This window comes from Vombatus ursinus, unplaced genomic scaffold, assembly GCF_900497805.2.
Source record: "Vombatus ursinus unplaced genomic scaffold, bare-nosed wombat genome assembly UNPS02014798.1, whole genome shotgun sequence".
NCBI lineage: Eukaryota > Metazoa > Chordata > Mammalia > Diprotodontia > Vombatidae > Vombatus > Vombatus ursinus.
The window spans coordinates 48,812,190-48,836,176 of record NW_020954576.1 but is presented as its reverse complement, the minus strand read 5'-3'; the positions used below and the strand labels follow the sequence as shown (position 1 = coordinate 48,836,176).

The 23,987-nt window shown below is 44.9% G+C and overlaps 1 protein-coding gene across 1 annotated transcript in view; it reads left to right on the top strand.

Annotated features, from left to right (window-relative positions):
- Positions 1-23,987, top strand: part of CNTN2 (contactin 2) — a 56,990-nt gene that overhangs the window by 7,293 nt on the left and 25,710 nt on the right. Inside the window, exons 2-6 of the mRNA XM_027870677.1 lie at positions 12,471-12,616; positions 20,346-20,490; positions 20,709-20,884; positions 22,051-22,146; positions 23,643-23,852. Of these exons, the coding sequence (XP_027726478.1) occupies positions 12,562-12,616; positions 20,346-20,490; positions 20,709-20,884; positions 22,051-22,146; positions 23,643-23,852 (682 nt within the window). The 5' untranslated portion in view covers positions 12,471-12,561. The remainder of the gene's footprint in view (positions 1-12,470; positions 12,617-20,345; positions 20,491-20,708; positions 20,885-22,050; positions 22,147-23,642; positions 23,853-23,987) is intronic.

Below are 23,987 nucleotides of genomic sequence, written 5' to 3'. Positions count from 1 at the left end.
AGATTCTATAATTTCAGTCTTTGGAAAGCCCTGTCACATAACCAGGAAATTCTGTCCCAGCAAAAGATGCCTGTTTTGGCTTCTGGCCTGTGGAAGCTCTCTCCTCACCACCAATGTCCAGTTGTCAAGCCCTGTCAATTCTACCTTCATGATAGCTTTTATATACAACCCCTTCTCTCTTCAGACATGGCCACAACTATGTCAGCCAGTCAGTCAATACTTATTAAGCAGCCATTATGTACCAAGCATTATGTTCAGCACTGAGGATTCAGAGAAAGATAAAAGATAGTCTCTCCTCTGAAGGAGCTCGCCAATCTGACGAGGAAGACAATCTGCAAGCAGCTAAGACAACCGGCTCTATGCAGGATAAATAGTAGATAAACAACGAAGGGAGATACTAGAATTAAGAGAGATTAGGAAAGGCTTCCTGGAGAAGATGAGAAGCTGCTGCATAGGCTGCTGAACTCCATTACCTGACCTTTCAGGGTGGTTCAGATAATAAGACTCCTTTCAAAACACTTTCTAAACATGTGTAACCTTTATCAAATTGTTTGCTTTCTCAGTGATGAGAGAAAGAAGGGAGAGTGGAAGGGAATTTGGAACTCAAAATTGTAAAAAATGAAGGTTAAAAATTGTTTTTACTTGTAAATGGGGAAAATAAAATATTAAAATTAAAAAAAAAAAACCACTTGCTAATAGGCAGCATTGTATGATGGAGTGAGTGCTGAAAGATGAATCAGAAGAGCAGGGTTCACATCCCAGTACTGCCAAGTATCTCTGTGACTCTGTTTGCTCACCTGCAAAATGGGGAGAACAACCCCTGTCCAACCTACTTAGGATCCTATGATTTTGAGCTAAAAGAGACCTTGGAGCCTGTCTAGTCCACCAACCTTTAATTTACAGGTGAAGGGAGCAACTTTGAAAGACTTAAGAACTCTATCCCATGTTGCCCAACCACACAATTCCAGAGCGCCTGTGATGAAACGTGCTTCTTGATCTCTCTGCAGACTTTGACGATCGTCCTCCCGTTCCTCAACATGCTGCCCTCTTGTCTCTAGGTTTTCCTGACTCTGCTCTCTCTGAGTTTTCCTCCTACCTGTCAGACCATTTCTTCTCAGTCTTCTTGGTTGGATCTTTATCCAGGTTTCCAAGGCTAACCAAAGGTATTCCCCAAGGCTCTTTCTTCTTCTCCCCCAGACTATTTTGCTTCATGATCTCATCAGCTCCCAAGTTCTCAATTATCATCTCCGTGATGATGTTTCTGAAATCTGCATACCCAGCCTAACTTCTCTTCTGCCCTCTAGTCTCACATCTCCAACTGCCTATTGGGTATCTCGAGCCCGATGCCCCATAGACTTCTGAAACTCGACATATCCAAAACTGATCTCATTATCTTTCCCCAAAATACCTCCCCTCTTTCTGACTTTCCTATTACTGCCAAGGGCGCCACGCTTACAGTCTCCCAGGCTCACAACCTGGATGTAATCCTTAGATCTTCCCTCTCCCTCAACACCTGAGTCCAGTTGTCAAGTCTTATAGATTCCACCTTGGTTAAATCTCTCTTTGGACACTACCACCACTCTGGTGCTGGCCCGCTTCACCTCATGCCTGGATATTCCAATAGCCCGTTGGTTGATTTCAAATCTCTCTCCACTTGAATCTATCCTCCAACTCATCTGCCAAAGGGATCTTCCCAAAGTGCATATTTGACCACGTCTCTCCCGTACTCAATAAACTCCAGCGGCTCTCTATCATCTCCAGGATCAGATATAAAAACCTTTGACTTTTGAAGTCGAGTTGAGTCATTTTGTCATGTCTGACTCTCCATGACCTCATTTGGGGTTTTCCTGGCAAAGATACTGGAGTGGTTTGCCATTTCCTTCTCCAGCTCTTTTTACAGATGAGGAAACTGAGGCAAACAGGGTCAAGTGACTTGCCCAGGGTCACAGCTAGTGAGTGTCTGAAGCCAGCTTTGAATTCAGGAAGATGAATCTTCCTGACTCCAGGCCTGGTGCTCTATCCACTGTGCCACCTAGCTGCCCATGGCTTTTAAAACTTTTCATTATCTGGCCACTTCCTACCTTTCTAGTCTTCTTATACTTTATTCCCCTGCACATACTCTATGATCCGGCCACACTGGCTGTCGTGCTGTTTCTCAAACAAGACAGTCCATCTCTGTTTATTTTCACTGGTTATCCCTTATACCTGGAATGCTCTTCCAGAAATACGTCCTGGGTCCTTTGGCTTCCTTCAAGTGTCAGCTAAAGTCCCACCTTCTTCATGAAACCTTCCCTGGTCCTCCCTATCATAGCACCTTTCCTCTGAGTGAATCTCCAGCTTAGCCTGTCCAAATCTTGTTTGTACCTAGTTTTTTATCCGTTGCCTCCCTCATTGGCTCCTTGAGAGTGGAGACTGTCTTTTGACTTTCTTTGTATCCCAGAACTTATCATAGTGTCTAGCACATAGTAGGCTCTTAATAAATTCATGGGGACTTGATGACCCACCCCATGACAGAGAAATGGTAGACTCAAGGGTGTAGATTGAGACAAGTGTTTTTGGACATGGCTAATGTAGAGAATTAATTTTGCTTTACTACGCATATTGATGACAAGAGTTTTATTTTTCTTTTTATTTTCAGTGGGATGGAGGTGAGAGGAAGAGAAAATTCATTTTTTTTTATTCATTGAACAAATTAGTTTGAAAGATTTACAGATGAAGGAACTCCCCCCACCCCCACACCCTCTAGGGTCACACAGGCAGAGCTGGCGTTCCAAGCCAGAAACTCTGACTCCAAAACCAGTGCCCTCTCCATGACACCTCGCCATCTCTTCTCAGTAGGAGGCTGGTGTACAGAAATTTGCTTTATAAATTGTAAAGGGCTCTAGAAATGTGAGGCGTTATCATTTATTCTTGTACCGTCTCGGGGAGTCAGAGAGCATAGGAGAAAAATCTTTTTTGTGTGAGTATGAATGAGTGGTTTCTAGGTGGGCAGGTGACCTTGTGGGTATCTTTATTGCCATCAGTGTTCATGTGTGTCATTCGTGTGTCTGTGTGGATCCATGTGTACACATGATTAAGGGGGGTATGCATGCCCCTATCATCTGCATCCACCCAGATGTGAGCCAGTGTGCTCACACATGCACATGTATCTCCATGTGTGCCCTGGGGTATGGATGGATGCCCGTCTCTTTGTTTGAGAGTGCAGCAAGTCCACATGTGCCCTGATAGGATCATTGACTGAAATAGGAAGCTGCCTTAGAGATCACCTAATCCAGGCCCTTCATCTTCCAGATGAGGAAACTGAGGTGTGTTAAGCTTGAGGAACTTGCCTCAGGTCACGTAATAAGCAGCAAAACCAGGCTTGGACTTCAAATTCATAGCACTTTTCCTTTGCACCAAGCATATAATAGTGCTCAGTAAATACTTATTTGAATACATGTAGCTGAATGCATGGGAGCATGCATTTGCTTAATTAAGGGCAGGCCTGGCCTTGAATGTGTGTTAGAAATTTTGGAGCGAATCCACAAGAGTAAAGGAAAGAGAAAGGATCAGTGAGTCCAGGGTCTCAAGAAGCTCATGTCTGGGGCAAGGGGCCCAAGATCAAGAAGCCCCAGAGGTCGTGGAGCTAGAAGCGACCTCAGAGGTTGGTTCTCTGGTCTCCAGGGTCATAGATTTAGAGCCGGAAGAGACCGGATAGGTCATCCAGCCCAACCACCTCATTTAGACAAACGGGGAAACAGTCACAGAGATATGAATGACTTCTCCAAGGTCACCCAGGTAGTAAATAGCCAACTTGGGATTTGAACCTGGGTCTTTTGGCTCTAAATCCAATATTCTTTCCACCATGCCACCACATTTTACAGGTAAGGAAACTAAGGCCCTGATGGTGGAAGTGACTTAGTCGAATTAAAATTAGTGAATGAGAGGCAGGGTTAGGAGTAGCAGTTCTGACTCTCCATTCAAAGTTCTTTCCACTATGCTAAGCCCTCTCTACCCTGGGTAAAAAGGAAGACTATGACACTCAAAGATGACAGCTATTCCTGTCTCCTGGATACCCACACTCATCTCTCCTCTGATCTTTCTTCACAAAGTGATGGGATCCCCAATGGGCTATGATGAGCATCTTTCCCTAGGGCTGGGCATTAACATAATGCCCATGAAAAGGACTTTCTAAACCTGGATAAATAGGTGCTGTTGTTCTGGCTTGTTGCTGTTGCTGCTATTAGATGGGTTTTGGAAGCCCCTGCCTACAAAGGCTCCCCCCAAGGCCCCCTTTATAGGCCCAAGGCACTTCTCCCTTGCCCCAGTATGCAGATAGGCCCAGGAGCTGGGTGGTTAAGGGGTTATCTTTGGGGTTCGGCTTTCCTTTAAATCTGGCTCTGAAAGAGGCAAGAAGAGCCTGGATCCTTGCCCCCCAAGCCTTTTTGTGGGTACGGTCTTTTCTCTATAGCTGGCTTCCAAAGCCCTGTTGTGTCTCAGCTCAGGAAGAATTGCAACAGCTCCCTCTACCAGATTCCCCTCATGCGCTGCTCTGCCTCAGCAGGCCTGGCTCCTGACTAGGCTGGCTCGTGCCCGTCTGTGCCAGCCTGTGCCCAAACCCTGCCTTGCTACAGGTCAGCTGTGCCAGCCTGGTCTCGAGGCCAGCTGCTAGCACCCCAGGTCCTTTCCAGAGCACGGTTCTGAGTCTATGGCTTGCCCCTCTAGCTTGTTCAAAGCGGTAGGAGGCAGAATCCAATCTGGTCTCAGAGGCAAGTCTTTCTGGTGTGAGGGACAAGAATTTGGGTCTGCCAAGGTTCTTCCCTGCAGAAATGACTCCATGCATCTGGAAGAGCTAAGGCTCCAGATTCCTGCTCCAAAGAGGATGACAATAATAACTTAGGTTTACATAGTGTTCAGGGTTTGCAAGCTGCTTTGCTCCTTATATCCCTATGAAGCAGCCAGTATTTGTTCTAATATCCCTACTTTACGGAAGAGGAAACTGAGACAAAGTGGCCTGCCCAAGGTTAAATAAGTATCAGAGCCAGAATTTGAACTCAAGCCTCCTGGCACTGAAAGCTATCCCAAAGTGGAGCGCTACCACCCAAGGTGACAGTTTCTTCATTATTGGAGGTCTGTATTGAAGTGGAAGCTGAATGACTGCTTGTCCAAAACATTGTAGGGAGGGGGCCTCCTGCCTGGGTAATGCATCAGACTAGACTAGGTCCTTTCTGACTCAGATTCTGAGGTTTCCTGGCTCATTCCACTGTAACACACCATCTGCCTACCTTCTAACTGGGACCAGCCAGTCAGTCATTAAATATTTAATAGTAATAATAATAACTAGCATTTCAAGGTTTGCGAAGTGCTTTACCAATATCAATCTCATTTTATTCTCCAGATTCTAGGAGGTAGATGCTATCAATATCCCTATTTTACAGATGAGGAAACTGAGGCAGAGAGATGCTAAGTGACTTCCCCAAGGTCACATAGTTAGTTAAGTGTCTGAGGCTGGATTTGAACTCAGGCCTTTCTGATTCTAGCATTCTATCCACTGCACTGAACTGCTCCCTGTACTTAGTGCTAAATGCATAGTATAAGGTACTATGAGGGGTGCTGATACAAATGCCAAATATAAAATGATAGATATTCAGTAACAGAACAAGAATTCAGAGCAGGGCCCAATGCGGTCAGGGAAGTCTCCATAAAGATGTGGCACTTCGCTTCCTGCCCTCCCCTCCACTCAGTAAATTCCTGTGGCTCCCTATCACCCCTAGGTTCAAATGTAAAATCTTCTGTTTGGCATTGAAAGCCTTTCACATCACACACACCTCCATCCCAGCACACAGCTTTCTAGTCTTCTTACACCTTACTCCCACACATGTAGTCTTCCATCCAGTGACCCTGGCCTCCTGGCTGTTCCACCAACAAGACACTCCATCTCTCAGCTCCACACATTTTCTCTGGCTTTTCTCTGGTAAGTTCCCCCACACCTGAAACTCCCTCTTCATCTCTACCTCCTGGCTTCCCTGGCTCCCTTCAGGTCCCCCCAAAATCCCATCTTCTACAGGAAGCCTTTGCTAACCTCTCTTAATTCTGGGGGACAGCTATGTAGCACAGTGGATAGATTGCTGGACATGAAGTCAGAAAGATTCCTCTTTGTGAATTCAAATTTGGCCTCAGACACTTACTAGCTATGTGATCCTGGGCAAGTCACTTAACCCTGTTTGTCTCAGTTTCCTCATCTGTAAAATGAGCTGGAGAAGGAATTGTCAAACTTCTCCAGTACCCCCCCCCCTTAGATTATGAGCTCCTTGAGGTTAGGGCCTGTCTTCTGCCTTTTTTTTATATTCCTAGTGCTTAGCACAATGACTGGCACATAGTAGGGGCACATAGTAATAAATGTTTACTGATGGATTTGACCTGGGGCTCTGAAAGATGGATACAATTTAAGCTAGCAGAGCCAAGTTAGAACTGCATCCAGGAACAGTGAGCACAGATATAGGAGCAGGTTCCTATACAGGTGCTGTTGAATGGGTTGGAGTGGGCTCCCTGTGAGGAGTATGGCCTTGGCTGGGTTTAGGGAGGCCAGAGCCTGGATATGGTAGATGAAACACTGACCTCTCAAATTCCGATAAAAGAGACAGACTGGCAGGATTGTGGAAGTGTCTCTTCTGTCTTCAATGATAGCAGTGGAGGGCATGATTAGGTCCCCAAAGGAAGTAAGTACCCAATTAAAAAAGGCAAATATAGGCTTGACATTAAGGAAATCTTCCTAATGACTAGATCAGCCCAAAAATGGATTAAACTGCCCCAGAAGATAGCAGGTTCCTCCTCTTTGGAAGTCTTCAAGTAAAGGCTAGAAGTCGTACACTCATGTCTGATTCTTCATGACCCCATTTGGGGTTTTCTTGGAAGGAATACTAGAGCGGTTTGCTATGTCCTTCTCTACTCATTTTACACACAAGGAAACTGAGGCAAACATGGTTAAGTGACTTGCCCAGGGTCACACAGCTAGTAAGTGTCTGAGGTCAGATTGGAACTCAGGATGAGTCTTTCTGATTCCAGGCCCAGGACACTGCACCAAGTAGCTGCCCAAAGGCTAGATGACCACTTCTTAATGTAATGGGAATTCCTTTCTGGGTATGTGTTGGCCTAGATGGCCACTGACGTCCCTTCCAGATCTGAAATTCTGCCGTTCTGTAACACCTCTGGAAAAGTACAAATAAGGCAGGGGAGGCTGAAGGCTTCAGGACTCAAACCCCTCTGCTGTAGGAGGTACGATCCTCTCCTCTTCCCCACAGACACACACAGGCACGCGTGCACAGGCACACACACACACACACACACACACAGAGGCACACACACCACACACACACACACAGGCACGCGTGCACAGGCACACACACACACACACACAGAGGCACACACACACACACACACACACGCACTGCTTTCAGGCATCTGGTAGGCCGTTCTGGAGTCTTTGGGTCTCCAGGTGGCAGCAAAAACCTGGGCAGGCTCTCTGCTTCTATCAGAGAGGTGGGTGACTACGGATATGGAATACTGCATATATTGTCAGAGGCAGTCAACACGCAGACTGATTTTGCTGAACAATTTTCTTTCTTTTCATATCTTTTTTACAAGCATAGACACAAATAGAGCATGAGCCCAGTGTGCCAACACACCCAGGCATAACTGGTCCCACCCTATGCACTTTCGTGGTTACAAGGGAAAGCTTTGTGGATAGAGGAGCGTGGAACAGGGACTTACAAATGAGTTATGATGTTAAAAAAAAAGTCACCAAGAAATTTTTTTTAAAAAAGGTGCAAAAGTGGTTCCAGGTTGTTATTAACTCAGACTTCAGCTGAGAATATGTCTGTGTGTATTGGGGTGGGGTTGGGGGGCTGTTAGGGGGTGAGCATGCTGGGTAAGATAAACAAAAATACCTGTTTATTGACTGAATAGCACCTTAGGAGACTGATGATTTATACAGCTGGGTAAATCTCAGGCCCTGATTATCCCAGTGAAGTAAGGCATTGATGTCTCCAGCTCTCTTTCCTGCTTCCCATCCTCATCTCCTACCCCATCCCTTTCAATCCCTGCCTGACGCTTAGTACCTACCTTCCCGGGTCTGTGGTCTAGGAGATTCTCATTGTGCCACAGAGAACAACCCTAGATAAATGCTGGTCAATTTCATAGGAACTGTTCAAATCCTGAGTTCAAATCTGGCCTCAGACACTTACTAGCTATGTGACCCTGAGCAAGTCAAAGACTGCCTCAAAAAAAAAAAAAAAAGAATGGGGATAGCATTCAAACTTAGATCTCTTCCTGACTCCAAGTTCAGTACCTTATTCACTTACCTAGCTAAAGCAGCTAGGTGGCTAAGTGACGATAAGCAAATCATTTTACCTCTTTGCCTCAGTTTCCTCATCTGTAAAATGAAGATAAGAATAGAATCCACATCCCAGGGTACTTGTAAGGATAAAATGAAATGTTTGTAAAGTGCTTCACAAGACTTAAAAGTGTTTATATAATAAATACTATGTATTATTATCCTACCTACTTTGCAGGGTAGTTGTGAGAAAAGTACTTTGCAAATTTTTTAAATTCTTGTGAATGTGTATGATAGTGTGATAGTCCTTGATTAAATGAACTTTGGAGATGATCCTTGAGTTTGGATTACTCAGGAGCCCTAATAATTTGTTGATCAAGTGAGATAATGTATGTAAAGTACCTGCAAAGCTTAAAGCTCTACATAAATGTTAGCTATTATTATGATTGTCATAATTATTCATGGAAGTAGATGATATTCAGGTGATTGTATTGGTAATGAAAAGGGGAAATAAAATCAGGTTTCCTGCTTCTGCTCACCTCTTCAGACTAGAGTGGGGAGGCTGGTAGGAAGATGGTGCTGCTGGCTCCTTAAACACATGAACCATTTGTAAGGCCACCAGCTGGGCCCCTGGGCAAGCTGGCCATTGTTTTGGTGACATCATCTCCAGGCATGGGTTGCTCCTCTGCAGATGGCCTGACTGTTCAAGCCAAGATTTTCCCTGGAAATTTTGTCCACAGCAAACCACTTATTTACTGGGCATGCTGGGCCAGAAAGCTCTGCAGAGGGCCCAAACCTTTCAACTGTCCCCATTTCCATTGACCCCCCCCCAAGAACACATAACATTAAACAAACTTTTTTTCTAAAGTGCTGACTATATGCCTACCAGGCACTATATTAGCCACTGTGGATTCAAAGACAGAAACCAAACAGTATCAGACCTGAAGGAGCTTAGGGGAGAAACAACATAGGCATAGAGAAATGTAAAATATATACAAAGTCAATATAAAATCATTGTAAATGAAGGAAAGGCACTAACAGCTGAGGGGATCAGGATAAATGTCATGCAGAAAAGTCACTTGAACCAAGACTTAAAGAAGTTAGGCATTCTAAGATGCAGAAGTTAGGAGGGAGGGCATTCCAGGCAGGAGATACAGCCAATGCAAAGGCATAGAGACTGGAGGTGGAATGTCATATACAGGAAATATCAACTAAGCTAATTTGGCGGCAACTATAGGATCCCTGAAGGAGAGTAGTGTACAGTGTGCCTAGAAAGGTAGGCTGGAGCTAGATGATGGAGGGCTGTTGGTATTTATAATCCTAGTGTACATGTGTTCACGTGGGAATGAAATTGTGAGGGCGTATGGAGGGAGGTACATGTAATCTTGTATCTAATACCTAGGCCTGGATATTGTATCCCAAAATCACCTTCTGGGATGGTCTAGGGCTGCTTATAAAGAAATAAACCAGGTGGGGAAGGAGGTGTCCCAGGTCTTGTCAGGTGTTCCTTACTCTACAAGTCTTGAACCCCATGTCTGTTGGGTCAGGCATTGCATACTACCCTACCCTACCCCCACCCCTGCTAGATTTCTCCACCTCTCCTAACCTAAGTGAAAAACAGAATTGCTTCCTCCCTTAATCTCAGTGAGGAAATCCAGGTAATATCACCCAAAGGGCCAAGTAGAGATTGCTGGCAGGAAAGACTGAGGGTTCAAGTATGCTAACTTACTGTATGACCTTGGCCAAATCATCCCCCTCTTCAGGCCTCAGTCTCCCCATTTGTAAAAATGAAGGAATTTAGACCAGGTGATCCCTAAGCTCCCTTCTAGCACTAATATTTGAGGATTCAATTCGAGGCTCAGGATTGTTAGAGAATAAGGAAAATTTGATGAAGACGTGTAGGGATCTCAGCTATATATGCTTATCTACCTTCCTGCCTGGGATATTTCTTTACTGGTAAACTGAGGGAGGTGGGAGGAACATCTGGATGGCTCTTGACAAGGTGGAAGCTGGGAGCTCCCATCTGCTCTGTGTAACAACCCTATCTCCCCCACCAGGCCTCCTTCTCAGCTCCTCCCAGCCCCCTTCCTTTTAACATTCTTCCTGCCAGCCCCAGGCTTCCCCCAAGGTTCCATCCACCAGGTTGCAGCTGGGGCTGCAGATGCTGAGGAAATAGTCAAAGGGTCTATGGGAGTTGGAATAATGGAGGTTGAATGTGTGCCTCCTCCAAGGGTCACCTAGAAAAAGAGCAGAGAAAAATGAATTTTCCTGGAAGTAAACACTGAAATTGCCTTCCTCTTCAGGGACCTCCCTCACCTGACCCTAAGTGGAGTGAGCCTCTAGGACTCATCAGTGATCAATTCTTATTTATCCAAGTGCCTAGTATTTTCTAGATAACTTTACTGTCACTGTCCTTCCTCCTGCTCTGATTCATAGAGTGGCAGAGCTGGAAAGGACCTTAGAGAATTTCCAACTCCTTCATTTTAAGAGAAAGAAACTGATGCCTAGAGTAGTTAAAAAAAAAAAAAAAAAGCAAAAAACCTGCTCAGGGAATTGAGCTAATTTACCACAGAACCAGGACTACTACTCTGGTGTTTTAACTACTCTCCCTTTGCTTATCAGCATCCCCTGAGGAAGTCCGGCAAGGCATAGAAGATGGGGAAACTCAGACCTGTTCATGATACTCGTCATGAGAACATCTGGGATGGGATGGGGTCTGGGATTAGTTAAAATTCCAATATGGGATTTAATGTGGATTTTCAATGGCCTAGGCGTTCTCTAAACCCAAAAGCCCAGATCAGGAAGAGTGGCTTCTTCAAGAGGGCAGTGCTAGGGGGACCCCAAGCTTGTCACCTTGACTCCTAGGAGTCCAGATTCTTCCCAAAGGTGTAGAAAGAGACAGAATGTTGAGTCCCATGGCTCCCCCTTCATTATGTTCAAGTCAAAGCCTGGCTTATGGGCAGAAGATTCTGATCTTCAGCATCCCCTACCTTGAGAAATGTGTCCTTTGTTCCAGAATTTAACATCATCAGTAAAGAGTCTCTCAGCAGCTACTGGCAATGAGGCGCCTTTGGCCTTAAACTCTTCCTAGGTTCTGTCAAGATCCTCTGAGCTCAGCATTCACTCCTTCTGTTCAGCTAGTGAGAAAGTGGTACAAATGAGACAGAGGTTACAGGTTTGATTTCTGTGGAGGACAGTTAGTTAGCTTCTTGGAGCCCACAAAAAGCTCATCCTTAGCTTCAGGCAGCTAGCTGCCTTACACTACCTACACAGGTAGGTACAAGAGGGCAAAGTCTCACAGATGTGTGATGTTGGTCACAAGAGGGCTGGCTCTGCAGACAACTGTCTCACAAATGTGCACTGTTAGTCATAAGGGGCCAGGTGAGGCAGGCGTCTCACAAATGTTGCTGTTGGACATAAGAGGACCTGGCTCAGGGGATGAGAATGATTCCTGGGTGAGAAGATGTGAATGGTTTGATGCAACCATCCCCACTACAAGAAAAACAAAGCCTGTATTAACCTTGGGCCTGAAAGCATTAATGCAGCTCTCCAGTGCGGTCTTAGTGTTAGGGAGAAACTGAGGTCTGGGACACTGTCTCAGAGGAAGTCTGCAACTGAATGGGACTCTTTCCTTATACACAGGTGTGAATCCCCTTCTCCCCAAGGGTGCAAGGGAGAGGGTTCACCTTTCTCCAGGTGAACCACTCCTATAGATTTCATGATCAGACAGCTACTCAGTGGAATTTAGGAGAGTGATCATCCCCTGCCTTGGGAAAGAGAGACAGGGAAGAGGGAACAGAGAGGTGGGGGGAAAAGGGGAAGAGAGGGAGAGAAGGAGGAGGTGGGGGAGGGCCCAGACACCCAGGGGACTTGTACTGAGGCACTCAGTCCAGGAAAGAGCTACTTGGTAATAGCCCAAGCACTTTCCCTTGAGACTCCCAGGGAGGCTTAGTGCTTCTGTGATGACTGTTTTCTCCCCCTGCTCTGAATGGAAAGCATTAATGAAGCTATTTCTCCCTCCTAACCCCCTCCCCAATTTCCCATTCTCAACCAGTAAGAGGGGCTAGGAGGGGCTGTGGGCACTAGCCAGTGAGTGGAAAGGCAACAGCAGCTCCCTGACTCATTATTCATCTCTGTTTGTTTTTCCCCTTTCTCCCAGGTCCTTCTCCTCTTCTGGTCCCAACACCTCTTCTCTCCTTGGCTAAGGATTTCACACTCCAGACTCCAGCTCCCTCGTTCTAAGACTGGCAATGGGGATCCCTGAGCAGTTGCTGATGGCATCCTTAGCCATGCTCTCTTTTTCAGGTAAGAGATTTCATCTCTGCTCAGAATGAAGGTACCATCAATAATAACAATAATGATGATATTAGCTGTCTAAATTTGCAGTTCTGTAGCACCTTTCTTTCGTCTTCTCTATGAGATAAGGAGTGAGGATTTTCTCCCTTTTAGTATAGATGGGGAGCTTGAAACCTAAGAAGGTTAAGTGATTTAACCTTAGAGGTTAAGTAACCCACTTCAAAGGTTAGAATCTAGACTTCCTGATTTGCAGCCCTATCCATTAGAATTTACTGTGTCCCAACTTGGAGGGGTGGGGGTGGGGGAGATGGGTAGACCAGGAGCAAATGAACAAAAACAAAAAGCTGCTAAAATCCAAAAGATTGGGGGTACAGGCAGAATTTTAGTCCTTGAGGACAACGTTCCCATCTTGATAAATAGGGAGAATGTGTGGAAATGTGAACATCTGAGTTTCAGAAAAGCAGAGAGATAGCTGGAGAATGAACTGTCTAAGCTATAGAGGATAAATTTTTTAATCCAAGACTGTGTAAGAATCATAAGCATAGGGAAAGGAACCCAGGAAGGAAAATAATAGATATAGAGTGTTCTACCTGGAACAAAAGAGAGTGTTCAAAATTATCTGAGCTCTGGTGGCAAGTTGCCCTAAGATGAGACATGGAAGGTAAGGTGCCTTGTCTCTGAACCTAAAGGAGAAGGAAGGCCTTCTTGAGAGACATAAGCCAAGGTACCCCTAACAGACACAGTATAAAATCACATTCTCCTTCAGGAAGTTAGAGACAGTCCTTGCCTACATTGCAAAGGTGGACCAGGACTCCTCCAGTAAAAAGAAAAGGAGGGAGGTGGCAAATATTCTTCAACTCCTATGATCCCCCAATCCCTAGTTCCTCCTCCCCCACTCTAGGGTGGAGGTCTCTGACCCCTCCCCAGTCTAGGTTATGTATCTTGGCAGTTACGGCTCTGTACCCACCTACTTTCTTTCCTCAGAGGGAAACTGATTGCCATGTTTTCTGAATATCTCATTTCTTTTACACATGCCCCAGACAAGTTCAGGAGCTAGAGTTAGTCAGTTGGGAAAGGAAAGCGAGTGACCCAAATCTTTAGGAGTTGTCAGCTTCCCCCCATCTTCCTCTGCTTCCTAACTCAAAAGCAGCTAGGGTGGGGACCAGCTAGGGCTGGTAAGTGGGCTCTAAATCCTGCCCTTGAATTCTAACCAGCTCAAGGCTCAGCTGGGAAGAAGGAGCTTCCCCTAGGAAGGAATGGAGGGGGCTGTCAAAGACTTTCAGGATAGACTGACATGAGAGAACCACTGGAGTCCTTGGCTGCCTCCTTGGCTATGGGGACAATAGGAGGGCTTTGGAACTGAGCATCTCAGGGTACTTAGCCACGAAAGAGGACCCTGCAAGGTCATGCCTCCATTGCTAGGGCCCTCTATTGACCCCCATTGGACCTAGAGACACAGAAAGTATGTGATCCTTGCTTGTTTCCTTCAGCCATTCCCCGATCTCACAGCCTTGGGTGTTACCAGGGAAGGCAGCTCCAGCAATCTTGTCTGTCTTCTCTGATCTGTGTGTGGGAGGAGGGGAGGATGAATGGAAATCCTGCATGGGTTCTCCCAGTATCACTTCCCAGATAGACTAGGTCATAAATAAGGACTTGTCCCCGTCTGTGGATTCCCCATGCTTCCGCCTCAAGCATCCCTGAAGCTTTCATTGACTGCGGTTGAGGCTGAGAGCTCCAATCTATACATAAGCATGGTGGAGACCTGTTGGAGGCTGCCAAGTATAGCTGTGGGTGAGTTACAGGCTGGGATGGGGAGGGGCATAATGGAGGATACAGCAGATGACAAGTACAGTAAACCACACCAAGACTCTGCAGTTTAGGAACAACATGCTTTGTGTATTTAAGTGTACGAGTATGAGTATCCACATGTGTTGTAAGTAGAACAAAGGGTATATATGAATGTGTAAATAGGTATAGTTACTTGTACTATGTATATGTGGGAAGAAAAGTATGTGTGTATAAATGTATAAATACACACATATATATAATTGTACTAATTGGTACTTCGCTGTGTTTATATAAATGTGCATATATATGAACATACATAAGCATGTGAAGGTATGTATGTAGACGTGTGTGTGGTAATAATACTAAGAGCCAACATTTATTTTAGTCAGTTTGTTAAGATTAGCAAAGCTTTTTACAAATATTATTTCATTTCACCTTCCCAACAACCCTGGCAGGTAGATTCTATTATTATTGTCCCTATTTTACAAATGAGGAAACTGAGACAGGCAGAAGGGAAATGACTTCCCCAGAGTCACACAGCTAGTCAGTGTCTGAGACTCAATTTGAACTCAGATCTTCCTAACTCCAAGTTCAGGAGTGCCCTATCTACTGCATTGTCCAGCTTCCAGCAGCTTTCAAAGACTCTATGTGTGTGTGTGTGTGTTTGTGTGTGTGGACCAAACCTATGATTTCATTGGTATATAAAAGATTCCCAACAAGGAAATCCCCTCTAGTAATGCTGATTAGCAATTGTTCCACAACTCATTGTCTTAGAGAGCTGCCTGGGACACAGCGAGTTTAAGTGACTTGCCCAGGCTCACACCCAGTAGGCGTCAGAACTTGTCTTCATGCTCTCAGGTCCTCTCTCTGTCTACTTTCTACATGGCCTCTCTTCTCAGATTTACCTACTCATTTGTAAATGGTTTGTGACCTGCCTGAGTCGGTGAAAGGAGTTTCTGCACTGATGAAATCCTAGATCCATACTGTTCATGAATATTTGAAAGTAAATTCATGTTTGTGTGTCTATGTATGTGTGTGTACATATGAGTGTGTTTGTGTACAGTAACTGTGAAAGTGGATTGTGCAGCTTATACAAATGTGTGTACATGTGAGTGTTTTCTGTGCACTTGGATGTGTGTGCCATTACGTGAGTGTGCATGAGGATGCAAATAAGATACCTCATAGAGAAAACTGAAGCATCCATGCTTCCTCTCCCCTCCCCCAGCCCAGCCCAACCCTATTAATAACCATTGACCCCCCCACAGATCCTCGGAGACAGAGTGTAGTTATTATTCTAGGATGCTTTCAGCAGTCTGACAGACCTCCCTTTCCCTCCTGATTCCTCCCCATCTCCGGCCTGGGGCAGCCTCTTCCCTGCCCTGGGCCACGGTCATTAACTCGGGATTAAGCTGTGCTCTCCAGCCCAGGAGACTGAGTCATGTGTCCCAGCTCTCCAGCCCAGCAAGTACTGGGGGAGGGAGTTTCAGGGACTCTTCTGAAAGCTGCTAAGCAGCTGCCCCCCTCGTCCCCAAGGGACCAGGGCTAGGTCTCAGCTGCAAGAGAGTGGGGAGCTTGGCCCCACACCCCTGGAGCTGGGTTGACAGCTGGATGTGGCCTGGGATGGGGGGAGCATTAATTGGTTAATAGGGATCCCCCTTCCCCCATCAGCCATCGAGGAGGCATTGAAACCAGCTGCTCTGAGGGGTGGGAGCCAATTAGTGGGGCCACCTCCCCTCTCCCCTTGATGATGGTGGGGCGGGGGAGGGGGAGAGGCAGCCCAGACTGACGGAAGACCAGCAATGGCTGGAAAGGCAAATGACTGCTTTTGAAAGGTACAAATACAGAGTAAGGGGTCATGAAGGGTCCGACACAACTGAAACAACCGAACAACAATAATACAGAATGGAGAGAGCCCTGATATAGAAGAGACAGGACTCCTGGATTCTGAGCTGGCTTCTCCCTGATCTCAGCACATTGCCTGCTCAATTCCATGAGGAACCTTTTCTTTTAGCTGCAATTTATTATTATTTATTATCATCATTTAATGACTTATTATTATTAATAATAATAGTTGCTGTAGTTGCATTTATATAGCTCTTCTTGTTCAATCATGTCTGACTCTTTGTGACCCCATAAACCAGGGTTTTCTATCTTCCACTATCTCTCACAATGTGTCCAGGTTCATGTTCATTGTTTCCATGACGCTATCTATCCATCTCATCCCATTTTCCTTTTTGCCTTCAATCTTTCTCAACATCAGGGTCTTTTTCAGTGAGTCCTGTCATCTCATTACGTGGCCAAAGTATTTAAGCTTCAGCTTCTCTATGTGACCTTCCAATTAATAGCTTGAATTAATTTCTTTAAGTATTGACTGATTTGATCTGCTTGCTGTCTAAGGGACTCTCAAAAGTCTTCTCCAGCACCACAATTCGAAAGAGTCAATTCTTCAGCTTCTCAGTTCTTAAAGGCTTACAAAGCACTTTCCATCTATTACCTCATTTGAGCCTCACAATAACTTTGTCCCTATTTTACTGATAAGGAAACTGAGGCAGACAAAGGTTCAGTGACTTGCCCTGGTCTGAAGCAGGATTGGAACTCACGTCTTCCTGACTGGTGAAGACCAGAGCTATACTAGCGCTGGGAAACTGACTCTCATTTTGCAAATATCCCATCTATTCATGGCCATGGAGAGAACAAGCAGTGGACTTGGAATCAGAAAAAGAGTCAATGAGAGACTGGGGGGGTGGAGCAGGGCAGGGAGAGGGAGGAGAAAGGGAAGTGATGTTGGAGAGTCAGGCCTGCAGAGCATTCCTTTTATCTGTTAAATGAAAAAGTTTTAAAAAAAAGAGTGAAGCCAGTGGGACAGAGGTGTTAGACAGTCACAACACTCTCTGTGTGGCCTAAACCAGATTAAAATGTCATTGGGAAATGTTTAACAAGATAAATAAAAATATCATAGAATATAGATAATGTTAATATGTAGTTTTCTAAGTCAATATGCAGCCAGAGGTGATCCTTAAGCAGGGTTTAGTGGCCCTCCATTCTAGGGGAGATTGACGTAAGTGATTTGCTAAGGGCCACACAGATAGTATGTGCTAGGAGTAGGATATGAACCCAGGTCTTCCTGTTTCCCATTTTAAGGTCATCTCTATTCCCTACACCATTCCATTTCACCTTCCAAACTTGGTCAGAGTGAAAAATCTATGGACCAGGTGAATTTTATTTTTGATTGCCCTAGTACAACTCTCTCATTTGAGCAAAGAGGAAATTGAGGCCCGGAGAGATTAAATAATTTTTAAAACACAAATCTTCAACCTAGCATTTAAGACTGGCTTCTACCCACCTTCCTAGTCTTATGTTATTCACAAGATCATAGATTTAGAGTTAGACAGAACTTTAGAGACCATCAAGTCCAACCCTCTTGTTTAATCTCACAGAGATCTTAAGCAACTTATCCAGGGTCACTTAGCTAGGAAGTATACAAGAGAAGACGTGAGTCTTTCTAATGCTATGTTCAGCAGCCCATACTGTCCTGCCTTCCCCTCCACCATGCACTCTGTTACAGTCAAAGAGGAGGGAGAGGAGGAAGAGAAGGATATAAACATTTATATAGCACCTACTATGTGCCAGGAACTGTGCTAAAGTGCTTTACAAATGTTATCTCATTTGATCTTCTGATCTTCTGATCCTTTGAGGTAGATAGATATATGATTATTATACCCATTTAACAATTAGGGAAACTGAAGCAGATCGAAGTTAAGTAACTTGTCCAGGGTCACACAGCTAGTAAGTCTCTGTGGACACATTTGAATTCAAGTCTTTCTGACTCCAGGACCAGCACTGACCCAGATGCTTCCTTGATAGCCTGTTAGCTTTTCCCAGTGCCCAACCAACATCCCTTGGGGAGGGGGGGAGGGGGAAGGGGCATGTCTTTTCAGAAGGCACTCTCTCCTCATCTTCTTGTAGAATCCTTAGCTTCCTTCTAAGGGCAGCTCAAGTGACACCTCCTAGAATAGATGTTTACTGGCAGCTAGATGGCTCAGTGGATAGAGCACTGGGCCTGGAGTCAGGAAGACCAGAGTTTGAATCTGACCTTGACACTTACTAGCTGTGTGACCCTAAGCGAGTCACTTAACCTCTGTTTGCCTCAGTTTTCCCAAATATAAAATGAAGCCATAAAGGCACCCACCTCTCAGGGTTGTTGTGAGGATCAAATGAAATAATTGTAAAGCACTTAGCACATAATAGGCACTACATAAATGTTAGCAATTAACTGATCTCCCATGTCTCTTCCTCTTGGAATCACTTTTTATTTACTGTTGTACATGATGTAACACCCCCACACACTAGAATATAAGCTCCTTAAAGATAGAGAATATTTGGGGCAGCTAGGTGGCAAAGTGGATAGAGCACTGGCCCTGAGGTCAGGAGGACCTGAGTTCAAATCCGGCCTCAGATCCAACACTTCCCAGGTACTAGCTGTGTGACCTTGGGCAAGTCACTTAACCCTAATTGCCTCACTAAAAAAAGATAGAGAATATATAATTTTTGTATTGTGTACCTAGCACAGTACCTGACTCAAACTTTTTTTGTGGTCCAAACCTGTAATTTCATCAGTGTAAAAAATTCACAGAGTAGGTACTTAATCAATGTTTGTTGACTCGACTTGAATTTTGTCCATAGTCATGTAGCTAACTGTTAGCAGATCTATAACTCAGTATTTAGTTATTCATGATCCTAAAGTCCTTTTGGGATTGGAAAAGAAAAGATTTATGGGGACCCAATAACCCTCGTCAAGTATTTGAAAGTTTGTCACATGGAATAAGGCTTAAGCTTAATCTGCTTGGACACACAGAGTAGAAGAAAGGAGTAGGAATGGGTAGAAGTTACAAAGAGACAAGAAGATACGATGTAAGGGAAACCTCAATAACAATCTGAGCCATTCGAAGACAGAATGCACTGCCCAAGAGGCAGGAGTAGGCTTCCCCTCAGTGTCGGGCTCTTCCAGCAGAGGCTGGCTGGCCACCTGACAGCTAGGTTGCAGAGGGGTGCTTGTTTAGGGAGGGGCTGGATTAGCAGAATGGATTAGCCCATTCAGACTCTGAGATTCTGTGATACTATGATTTGAGTTTTAGGCCTTGCTAGCTGTGTGATTTTGAGGGCTTAACTACTCTGACTTAACTAGTCAATTTCCTCATTTGTAAAATGGGAACAGGAAATACTTATGCTATTAAACGATAGATAGTTATAAGATTCAAGTGGGAAAAGTGCTTTTGTAACTGTGAATTGATCTCTTTGTGTGTGTGTATGTGTGTGTAAGCTATTATCACTAGTGTTTACATGATGATTTCATTTCACGCTCAGAAATCTGCCTACCCAAAGTCCAAAATCCTGCTTCTTCCCCTACAGATACTGTCTCTTTGTCTCTTTTTGTCTCTCTTTCTCTATCTTCCTCTGTCTCTCTCTGTCTCCATCTCTCTATTTTCTCTGTCACAGAGAGAGAGAGAGAGAGAGAGAGAGAGAGAGAGAGAGAGAGGAATCTCACAGAATGTTTTGCCTAAACTGTATCTGAACAGGAATCCCTTCTATCTTTATTAGAATGGAAACAATACAAACTGTGGGTTGGATTCCTCCTTTAATGTTTATTGTCTACATGACCCTGGACAAGTCACTTACTTCCTTGGATCTCAGTTTCCTTATCTTTGGAAGGAGCGGGTTGGTCTCTAAAGGCCACTCAAGATCAGTGATCCTATGATCCCTGACAAGTGGTTCTACAGAAAATCTCCAGGGATCCAGGAGCAGCTCATTCTTTTAGACAGCTCCACTTGCCACAAAGCTGTTCTTTAGGGGGAACCAAAATCTGCCTCTCTCAGACCAGGTTAACCTCATCCACAGAAATGAATTTTGGCTCCACTCCTAAGTCTCTGTGATTACTATTCCACATTTCCAGCTTGGAATCCAGCCCAGGGCTCTCCTGCCATCTTTGGGCCTGTCTTTGAGGACCAGCCTGTCAGCTCTTTGTTCCCTGAGGAGTCATCAGAAGAGAAGATAGCCCTGGCCTGCCGTGCCCGGGCGAGCCCTCCAGCCACATACAGGTGAGACACCCTATTCTTGGGCTTCAGTCAAGGTTAGATCTGGGCAAGGGGCACATTCTCCCCTTTAAAGCCAATCCCAAACCATGCATGAGAGTTGATCTAAGTCCGAGTCACAGAGCCCTTTGGAGATGACTCCAGAACCATCCTGTTCCCTGAAGCCAAAATGACCCCTGGCTCAGAACTAAATAGCCATCCCTTCTCTTCTCCATTCTCAACAGATGGAAGATGAATGGCACTGAGATGAAGCTGGAGCAGGATCCTCACTACCAGCTGGTTGGAGGCAACCTGGTCATCATGAATCCCACCAAGGCCAGGGATGCTGGTGTGTACCAGTGCCTGGCCTCTAACCCAGTGGGCACCGTGGTCAGCAGAGAGGCTGTGCTCCGCTTTGGCTGTAAGTCTTGTAGATTGAAGGCAGAGTGGGGAGACTACGCACTCAGAGAAGTGATGTGGGCATGGCACTGCTTTGGGATGGGTTGTGCTCATTAGGATCAGCCTTATTTGTTGATAGAATCAGTTCCATAGGGTATGAAGTAAAGGCCAACTACCCCCAAATATCAACTTGAGGGGAATAGAACAATCCAACTTGGAATCAGAAGAGCCGTGTTTAAATCTTGACTCTGAGGCTAGATGTATGATCCTGAGCAAGTCGATAAACCTCTCTCAGCACCAGTTTCCTCATCTGTAAAATGGGGATAATAATAGTACCTATAACAAGATTGTTATGAGGATAAAATGAGATAATATATGTAAAGATATTTGTAAACCTTAAAAGTGTTATATATAAGCTAGCTGTTATTAAGTATGATTGTGTCCTTGGGGTTAAGCATTGGCTTCTTTTCGATGCCCAATCTAGGCAAATTCTTCTCCCTTTCCCTTTGTGCATCTATAGGTAAGAAAACCCAGAATGGGGTTCAAGTCTAAACTAGCTTGAGGCACAGTGAGCATTCTTCTCTCTACTAATTCTCACCAAGTGGGGAATGAGGTCAGTCTATCTCCTGGAAAGAGTAAAATATTAAGTCACTAACACTTTAGTTCATATAAATTAGTATCTTTTTCTCTGAAAAGCCGTGAAAGGGAAAAATAAAGAGGGACCAAAATTATTCAGTGTCACATAGGTGGTGACAAAGCTAGGATTTCTACTCAAGCCCTCTGACTCTAAATAACAGCATCTTGAATTTGAAACTCAATTTTTTTTAATGTGAGGCAATTGAGGTTAAGTAACTTGCCCAGAGTCACACAGCTAGTGAGTGTCACGTGTCTGAGGTCAGATTTGAACTCAGGTCCTCCTGACTCCAGGGCTGGTGCTCTATCTACTGCGCCACCTAGCTGCCCCTGAAACTCAATTAAAAAAAATGAACACTTAAAAATATTTACATGCAATTGGGAAATATTTAATGAAATAAATATTTGAAAATAATAAATAACAGTATTTTTTTTTTACTATACCCCACAGCCTTCCATTTTAAGGGCGATGACAGAGACTAATTACCTAAGTCAGAGACCTTGAGGTCTGGGCCAGTGGAAGATGGCAATGAACCCCCTGTTGTTGCTTTGTAGTTTTGCAGGAATTCTCCAAGGAGGAAAGAGATCCTGTGAAAACCCATGAGGGCTTGGGGGTGATGTTGCCCTGCAACCCACCTGCCCACTACCCAGGTGAGTCATCTGGTCATTCAGGCTTGAGACAAAGAACAAACCAGATACGTTGTTGAAACCCTAGTGCAATGGTTGACATCCTTGGAAAGACAGCGTGTTGGAGGAGGAGGAAAGAAGTGGTAGAGGCTCAGGCTTTCCCCTTGGGAGCATAGTTCCAGGTACCTGCAATTCTAGTGTCTCATGATGTGGTACAGTGGGTAAATTTCTGGACTTAGAGTAAGGGAAACCTGGGTTTGAATCCTGCCTCAGACCCTTAATCCCCTCTAAGCCTGCATCTGTAAAATGGGGCTGATAGCACCTATCACAAGGTTGTTGTGAGGATCAAATAAGACAATATATGAAAAGCACATACAAATGTCAGCTATTATAATTATCAATCACTGTCTTCTCCATGAACTGACCTTCTATAATTGAGTGTTACCCTACCCTTCCATTCTCATCCCTCATTACTTCCCTCCACAAACTCTATACTCTAGCCAAACCTGGCCACTTTCTGCATTACCACCACCACCACCTCTGCCGCCACTGCCACCATCACTGCTGCCACCACCACCACCACCACCACCTGGCGTACTGTGGTTTTCCCCCTCTCAGCCTTTGCTCATTCGGTCCCCTCTGCCCAGAGTATTCTCCCTTCCCTCTTTGCCCATTGAATAGATCCTTTGCATGATATTCAAATGCTACCTCCTCTAAGATGCCTTCTTGAGACCTAGTCAGTAATCCTTCTTACCCACTTGGGACTCATTGTAGCAGGAAGTAAATAGATGAAGGCTGGGCCTAGAATCAGGATGACCTGAGTCACTTAATTTCTGTTTGCCTCAGTTTCCTCAACTGTAAAATGAGGCTAATAATAGCACCTATATCCTAGGATTGTTGTGAGGGTCAAGTGAGATAATATCTGTAAAACAGTTAGCAGAATACCTGGCACATAGTAGGCATTTAATAAATGCTTATTCATTTCCTTTATTTTATACCATTATCCAACACACACTGTGGTCTCCCACCACTGTGTCTTTGCTCTCACTGTTTCTTATGCTGGTCATGTGAGTGTTCTAAGGGCAAGGTCTGTTTTGGTTTTATATTTTGGAGACAACATTAAACAATCTGGATTTGACATCAGAGGAGCTAGGTTCCAATCATGGTCTGTTACTTATTAAGTGAAATTGGACAAGTCGCTTTCCCACTCTGGTCCTTAGTTCCTTCATCTTTAAAATGAGGGTTCGGGACAAAATGACCACTAGGGTCCTTCCAGATCTAAATCTAGGAACCTATGGTTTTCAGCACCTAGAACAGCTCCTGGCTAGCTAGTAAGTATAACAGTTAAAATGAATTGAATTGTTGAATACAGTCTCTCTTTGAGTACCCAAGAGTATAACCAAATGAATCCTGTCCTCATAACCCCTTCCCCCACCCAGGTGTTATATGTCATATGTCCAGAGAGAGGCCCCTTACGTCTGCTCGGGGGGCACAACTCCTTCCCTATCTCCCCACCTCAGGTCTGTCCTACCGATGGCTTCTCAATGAGTTCCCCAATTTCATCCCAACTGATGGGCGGCACTTTGTGTCCCAGACAACGGGAAACCTGTACATCGCCCGGACAAATGCCTCTGACCTGGGCAACTACTCCTGCCTGGCCACCAGCCACATGGACTTCATAACCAAGAGTGTCTTTAGCAAGTTTGCCCAACTCAACCTGGCTGCGGAAGGTCAGGCCCAGGGAACCTGGCATACATGGAAAGAGAGGATGGGTTGGGGGAAGGGGCATGGAGAAACCACTGAACATGGAAAAAAGAGACACTCCAGAGTAGACCAATCATCCTTTTGGTGGGGTCTGGCCCCTA